Source organism: Epinephelus moara, chromosome 7 (genome assembly GCF_006386435.1).
Source record: "Epinephelus moara isolate mb chromosome 7, YSFRI_EMoa_1.0, whole genome shotgun sequence".
Lineage (NCBI taxonomy): Eukaryota > Metazoa > Chordata > Actinopteri > Perciformes > Serranidae > Epinephelus > Epinephelus moara.
In genome coordinates this window covers 3,000,798-3,008,880 of record NC_065512.1, presented here as the reverse complement: position 1 = coordinate 3,008,880, position 8,083 = coordinate 3,000,798, and the positions used below count along the sequence as shown (strand labels likewise).

The following is an 8,083-nucleotide window of genomic DNA, read 5'->3' as shown; positions in this document are numbered from 1 at the left end:
CATGGAAAAAAGTCATAGTATAGCATGTCGTCCAAAACCATGGAAAAAAGTCATAGTATAGCATGTCGTCCAAAATCATGGAAAAAAGTCATAGTATAGCATGTCATCCAAAATCATGGAAAAAAGTCATAGTATAGTATGTCGTCCAAAACCATGGAAAAAAGTCATAGTATAGCATGTCGTCCAAATCATATTTCAAAAGCTCATCGTAAGTGCTGGTATCGTAGGCGACTGGACTTGCTTGTGTTTCTTGAACGCAAGAAATGCAAGCAAGTCCAGTTGCCTACGATACCAGCACTTACGATTACCATAACCTGAATGACTGAGAATCTTCACTGACAAGTTCAAAAGCTCATGTTTTGTATGATGAGTCTTTAACAACAAAGTATTAGGAACTTTAGCTGACAAATAAATTAAAAGTAAGAAAACTATAAATTTGCTTAAAATGGACATACAGTGCCACACTGTAAGTGTTTATGTCAGTCAAACAGCCAGTAAGCGATGGAGATGGTTCTCATTGAAGAAAACAATGCACTAGTTGTTTGTTCAGATTTCTACAAGGACCTACAGAAACACTGCGTTAACCTGACAGGGACTCCTTGTGGTTGTGTTAATTATGAAATTTGTCAAAGGAAAGGAGGAAGGTGCTCAGCATTATTGTTGGACTATAAAAAGGAGGTCGGGGTGTTTAAGGGTCAGCTGAGTGTTCGTATTGCTCAGTTTCCTATGAACAGTTTGCTTTTTTTTAAACCATGACCACCATCTTTTCTTTCCCTTTACTAAGTAGTTTTTATCCCTAAAACTAACCAAACCTTAACCATGGAGGTGGCAGGTCAGACAACAGGCATATGAATCATTTAGTGACAGTCCGCGCACTGAAAAACAAAGTTGTCGTGCAGATGTGGGCGCAGGATCACAGAAAGGTCATATGGGTCATTTTATAAGGCAATGACAAACTTTTTGTCATTCAGTTTGGTGGACTTGTTGGCCAGTGACATGCAGGGGTTGGTTACATTTCTCGGTATTATTCCCCAGGGTGTGAGTTTGCCCTACACGGCATATGACTAATGCTCACTGTTTTTCAGGTTCTAATCATATTTACCAAAAGGAGCGAATGAGTTTAATGATTTTCACCTGGATTTTATGCTCCCACGCACCCAAAAGTTGTGTTGTAAGACACTCATTACCCAGTTAGGAAAATGCTTCCAGTGTAAAGGCTTATAAAAAATGAAATGCTAATTATGTATCAGGGTGCAGATTGTGCTCTAGTTTATTACAGATTTATGCGAGTCCAGCCTGAAATATTAAATTTCTAAGATCAGATTTTTGAAGAATTCAGAATTTCTTAATAAACCAAAACCAATAAGTCTCACCTTAACTAATGCCAGTTTTGATTGTAACACACAATATTGCGGTGTACTGATTTACAGGCTGCGACGAGAGGTCGAAGAGCACCAGGCAAATAGGCACAGGAGGTGGAGGGTAGAGGGGACTGAAGGTGTAAAAAGTGGCGAGTTACAATGGGAGGGACGGCAGTGAGGAGTGGAGGGGAGGTAGAGGTGGAGGACATGCAGAGGTGGGGGTAGGAGCTCCTGGCATCCACCAGTTCAGGGCTGATTTGGATGTGGAGTCATGTTGGCTTGGCAGAGGCCCACTTCATTAGTGTCCTGATGCATTAGAAGTGAGGGGAGCAGGAGGCGGAGGAAGGAGAAAGTACAGTGGGGTAGAAGAAGAGATGGAAAAGAGGAAGAAAAACTAAAGGTGAAGACGAGTGTGAGCACGGAAAGAGGATGACCAGTTGAAGGCAGAGATAAACTCTGAAGAAGCCAAGCAGGCCTGTGTGTTTGGCTCTGCTCTCTAACATCATCATTAGTGCATGAGGGAGACCAGACCCGCCATTGTTGCATCATGCGTGTGTGTGTGTGTGTGGCGATTGATCCAAGAGTCCTTGCTGTCAGACCAAATAAGCCCAGAAATGATGAAGGGGTCTGTGGGTGGAGGAGGGGAGACGGTAGGTTTCGCAATTCCCCCATGATTTACCCTCAATTTAGTTATTAAGTGTCTCAGTAAGTTTGTACGGGGGGAAGTTTGTGGCTGTGTGGTCCTCATTAGGGCAAGGGTACATATCTGTTTTTTCTGTCTCTCACTCTCTTTGTTGTTGGTTTTCCAACATTCTTACGGTCTTTTCTCAATATCTAAAACCGTCACTTTGCGGGAAAGAAACAGAGGATGGGGGGAAGGAGGGAGAAAAATGACAAAAAAAGGAAAGAACCAAGTGAATTCCTGTAAATTGGTCATTCCACCCCCCCTGAAAATAAAGCCCCTGCGAATGAAATCGGAGCAATTTCATGGTCTGGCCTGCCCTCAATATTATTTAAGTAATACCCTGTTATTATTGAAGAGAAGGGAGAGAAAAGCGAATGACTATTATCTTTATGTGGGTCCTTTAATTTTAATGCGCCACAGATTTATAGCTGGGCATTCCAGTGGGGAGGCCCCTCCCTGCTCTTAAAGCGAGCGGGCGGGACACGACCGCAACGCTCTCACAACAGCCACTACCTTCTGACAAACAACCAAAGTCCCCACTTTCCCTTCCAACACTTTATCCTGCCCTCCTTCACTGCTGTCAGACAGCCCTCACACTCCTGACAACCAGAGGACCTCTCGCTGACAGAGTGGAGCTCCACCCATCATCATAGCAGACACATTTCTACACCCACATTGTCTTGATTTATAACCTCTCTTTACACCTTCCTAATGCTGCTCACATGGACTTTTTTCAAGTCTTGCTGGAAACATCGAGCTCCTCGTCTCTCTTTTAATCTGCATTACTGAAAATCCATGTACCCTCATTTAAAGTTCATCCTTCTCCAGCTGATTTACCAGCAGCAGTCAAAGTAGCACTTTCTTTTAAACCTCGAGTTAGGTGTTTACGATTGAAACTAAAAGACAATCAAACAGATCAAATTTAAAGACAAATCAGTAACCAGGCAGCAAAGTCAGAGAGCTCCACTGGCAAACATTTAAAAGAAAGCTATCATTTGTTTTACAGGTAACAATGTATAAAAAACACAGAAAAGTCAGTAAAGCACAAAGACAACAATCAGTCTTTAATAGATCATGCTAAACTTACTATAACCAAAGTGCATTGTGGGTTTTTCTGCCATTATTGAGGTATTTTTCGTTGTGTTCACGTTCTACGTTCAAGCATACGTCAGCATATGAAGCTTAAGTGATTATATTTTTTATTACAATGTTAAAGCATTGAATGTTTTTCTTTTTAACTGATGGTATTCACGATTAGCTCGCCTTGCCCTGTTAAGATGTCATCTTCATCTTCATCTTGTCAACATCTTCCCTCTCTAAAAGATGATTTGTGATTTCTTACGACTCATGAACAAACACAATGTCTTAATAAACAGAAATAATAAGAGGAGTTCCTCAGGGATCGACTGTTGAGCCACTTCTGTTTAAACTTCCTGTTAGCACAAATTCGATTCTATGCAGACAATACTCACATTTACATCCCTGTGTTATCAAGTGATGAATTTGATTTATTTAAATTTCCTGCACTCACAAAATAGTTACATTGTTTTGGTGGTTTGTGGTCATTGTTGGGTTCGCACTAGATAGCGTATCTGTATCACTTCAACAGCTTCAACTGTCTCTCTTTGTCTGTAAATATTTAACACATTGTCTATAGAGTATATGTGACGATTCAGGAACGTACCTACACATTCTCAGAATAATTTTGAACTATTGCTAACCTGTGTACCAAAGGTTGCGTGAATAGTTAAAGTCCAACTGAGAGTGTGTAGAGACTATCCAAATTAAGTGTTACCAAAAACTGTTCTGTCACTGCTTTGTAATACATTTTTTGTAATACGTTATTATTGTCTAATTCTAATTTATTTTATTTTTGCATTTTTATTGCTTTGTAGAAAGTTCAGTGCAGTTTATAATTGTCTTCTTTTTGTCTTAAAAAGCTGCATACACAAATAAACTTGCCTAGTTTTATTTTATTGTGCCCTGACTTCTGAAACTAAACCCAGTCCTGCAACTATATATTCATTTAACACTTTGATTCACTTGAGAAACTTTTTCTCTATATTTTGCCTTTTTCCTTCATGATCAAACTACAGCCACAGCAGTTGTTACCGACCTAATCTAAGTACTAAATCAAAACGATTACATGTCTTTGTCCTCTCTCTTCGCTCTCCACCCTCCGAGGTGAGTGGGTGTTGAGTGGGCTGGTTAAATAGTGATGGGGTGTCATAAGTTTGTAAATAGGAGACTTCCTGGCAGACAGGTGGTTGGCGTTTTACTGGAGCTAATGTTACACACATTAGGTCAAAGGTATACCAGGGACGCAAGGCAGTTTGAATGCCAGCCTCGGAGCTGGTTAATAGACCGTGACACTCTGTGAGCTGTGAAACACTTGTTCTCACCCTCTGTGCAGCCCTGGCTACTGTGTGCTGGAGAGGGGACACAGGTTACTGCTGGAATTATAAGATGTGTTGCATCATACAAGGTTACTGTACACTGTTACTACAGTTTATACTGAGGAGTCTGTGTGATAGCTTGTCACACAAATGCACATGTACATTATGCAGGACGTGCATCAGATAAAACACATAAATGCATTTCATGTATCTTGCTTGTCATTTTGTTGCTGTAAATATTCCTGCTGCAGTCTTGATCAGGGGTCACTGTGCCCCATTAATCAATCAGCTCTTTTGTCTTTCTCGTCAGGCACTTCACAGGCCACCCCCCACCCCAATGAAGGATCACCGCCTGTCTCCGATGCGTGAAGAGCCGTTATCTGCTCCGGTCAACGAGGAGGGGTCCCAGAATGTGGGAGCAGGAGGTGCAGGCGGATGTCCACCTGGCACAGTTGGCAGTGCAGGAAGCAACAAGAAGCCACGATCACGCACTAAGGTACAGAACGTTACTCCGCTTTCTCAGGACCCATGAAGTGATGATAATACATTTTAGTGGCAGGTTTTAATCTATGTTCTTTGCCTTTTCTAGATTTCCCTGGAGGCCTTGGGTATCCTGCAGAGCTTCATCCAGGATGTTGGCCTGTACCCTGACCAGGAGGCCATCCACACCCTGTCAGCCCAGCTCGACCTGCCCAAACACACCATCATCAAGTTCTTCCAGAACCAGCGCTACCACGTCAAGCACCACGGCCGCCTCAAGGAACTGAGCGAGGGGGCTGCCGCCAGTGGAGGTGTGGACGTCAGCGAGTACAGAGAAGAGGAGCTACTTTCAGGCTCAGAGGACCCGGAGTCTAGCGAGGATGGAGCTGAGGAGATTTACCAGTCCACAGAGGGGAATGGTGGGAGCGCAGGGGGGCTGAACCAGCCACAGGCCTCCTCCGGCTCCAACTCCAACTCCAACCAGTCGTCCTCAGGGACCAACACTGCTCAGGAGGAAGGAAAGGACAAGGGGCACGGTCGGCCTGGTGGCCCTCTGGGCCCTGGGAGCTCCTCATCCAGTCCCAGAGAGCAGGCTGACTACCAGAGGTAGAGACTGACACTCAGAGAGGAGCGGACAGAGAGGGAGAGAAAGCAAGAAAGGTCTATGATGATGAAGTGAGGAACTGGTCATAAACTGATGGAGGATGGCTGCATAGAAACTGTGTGAGAGGTGAACGTCAAGAAACAATCAGGCTGAAATACTGTACATCTCTCAAACGACTCTTTATAGTGACAATCTCAGACAGACATCTGTGAACGCCTGATGTGTGGAGTGAAATTACCTCAGCAAAAAGACAGAAGAGTGCTGTGACACAGCAGCGGTTGTGTAACTGTGAAAGAAAGTTTTCCCAAAAAACATTTAAATAATTCACTCACAAACTCTCATTAACAGGTAATCTAGTGCTGCTCACGCCTCCGACCTACAGACAGACAGAGACAAAGAATGTCCACGTGTCAACAACTTAACTTTCTCCTAATCAGCCAAACACCAGAAGACACTCCAAGGAGGTGGGGTTTAGAAATGGTTCCTGTTCCTCCTCTCTAAAGTCTGAGCACAGTCACATAAGACATACTCCCTACATGCTGGGTTGAATCTGCCCCGCTGAGTGACATTCATAGACTGGATCCCGGGGGCCTTCTGAGACCTCTACAATCCTATAAATCCTCAGGACACACACTGATGTTGCTAATGCTGTTGCCTGCCTGAGAACGTGGACGGACGGCACTCGCTGTTCATCCACGAGCTTCATTTCATTGTGGAAAAAAGGAAACAACCACCACGACAACCTGCCCTCGCCTCACCGCCGCACTCCAGAATCACTACCAGTCCTATCTAGCACTTACTGTTCACAAAGACACTGACATTTTGTGGATGTGATGTACTCTTGCCTCCCTTCCCCTCCCTCTGGCTCTCCTCTCAAGGCTCACAAAACAAGTGTGAGGTTTAGAAATGACAGCGGACAGTTTGGCGGGAGGATATCGGACCGACTTCAAGAGGATGTGGCGTGGAGGGACACTCGAGGCCTATGTACCCACGACTCTTGATCCCTTCCTGGCACCGCCCCGCGTACATGCGGCGAGAAAAATGTCAAGAAAGGAAGGACAGAGCGGAGATTCAGCAACCAAACAATCAGTCACTTTATGTGCGGTAGTCCACCCCTTCCACTCTTCCTCTCCTCTCTCCATCTCACTCTCTCCCCCCCTCCTTCTCCTCTCTCTAATTGGTGCCCACAGTCTTGTGTTTCACCACACCTACCCGCACTTAAACTTCACCAACCCTATTTATTGCTATCTTTATCCATGATTATTATTATCATTATTGTTATTATTGTTGTTATTATGGTTAGAATTGCTGTCATCGTGTGCTATTTTTAGTTTTTATTTCCATGGTTTTAAATATTGGTTTTCAGAGCAGGGCGGTGGTTTGGGAAACAAGAGACATTAGGAGTGCTCTGCCCTGAGAGAAAGAGGAAGAAAAGGAGCAGAGAGTGAAAGAAATAAAAAGAAGCAAGTTACTGAGTGTTATTGGGTAAATAAAAAAGCCTGTCATGTTGTATTATGCCATTTTTTATAGTTGTTTCCCAAAAATAGTAAACGAGAGATGCAGTTAAATAAGAAAGCCAAACTGAGCTTTTTTTGCTGCAGTTGATGACAATCTACTTTTTTGAGCCATTAAAGAAACGTGGCAGGTTCGACTCTGTTCTTCACTTTTGATGTCTGTAAATACCCGACATGGGATAAATTGTTATTGATATACTTTTATTTTTTATTTTTGCTGAGTGACTTTAAGTGTTTGAGCCAGTTTGGAGTATCAGAAGAGTGCTGTTCTGTTTTCCTTTTCTTTAGACGACTCAGTGAAATCAGTTTCATTGTGCCAGGCAAATTCAATCACCAGAGTATTTAAAAAGAATTCAGACTGGCTTTTTTTTCTTTGCTTGGTGTCAGTTGTGAACAACTATAAAGTATGTTAAAAAACATATCTGATAATGATCTGACAATGGATAGTGTCCATGTTGTTCGACTATCCTCATCGGCTGCTACACTCAAACAGATGACCTGCCTTTAAATGATGACGTCGACTCCAATCACTCCGTATGATGATATTGTGCTTTTCTGTACGACAGGAATCAGGGTTAGACTCAAATGCAGTTCCATTGAAATCTTAGTTCATCCAATGTTGAAGTGAATTAAAATTTGTGAATTCAAAAATTGTCTGTTTTTATTTCAATTACATTACTCTTTTTTTTATGGATCTTCACACTCTAAACACAAAAGCCCCGTCTCCACCAAACCCTTTTTTTTGAGTCCAGTACCTTTGGAACCAGCAGTAAGCCTTCAGACATGGTACCTAGACCCTCGGTCTGTTCAGACAGTCCTCTTAAATGTGGGCGGGGTTGTTGTCACTCACTGCTCCGTCCAGCACTCGCTGTATTTCCTCATCAGCGGTGACACAGATGGAAGTCTGCACCTGGTTTATCGTCCACAGAACGAGGCTGCACGCCCACATTTTCAGAACAAAATAGAACAGGCTGCAGTGAGAGTCTCTCTCCATGGGATATTTAAAAATAGCAGCTTTGTGCATTTAGTCCTTCTCAGGCAAG

At 43.2% G+C, this 8,083-nt stretch overlaps 1 protein-coding gene across 5 annotated transcripts in view; it reads left to right on the top strand.

The window, feature by feature from the left end:
- satb2 (SATB homeobox 2) overlaps positions 1 to 7,669 on the top strand; it is an 86,481-nt gene extending 78,812 nt beyond the window's left edge. For 4 of the 5 annotated variants that reach the window (XM_050049560.1, XM_050049562.1, XM_050049561.1 and 1 more), the window contains 2 exons: positions 4,732 to 4,938; positions 5,032 to 7,669. In XM_050049560.1, the coding sequence (XP_049905517.1) occupies positions 4,732 to 4,938; positions 5,032 to 5,532 (708 nt within the window). In that variant the 3' untranslated portion in view covers positions 5,533 to 7,669. The remainder of the gene's footprint in view (positions 1 to 4,731; positions 4,939 to 5,031) is intronic. The other variant, XM_050049564.1, reaches the window with a different exon arrangement.
- The last annotated feature ends 414 nt before the right edge of the window (positions 7,670 to 8,083 follow it).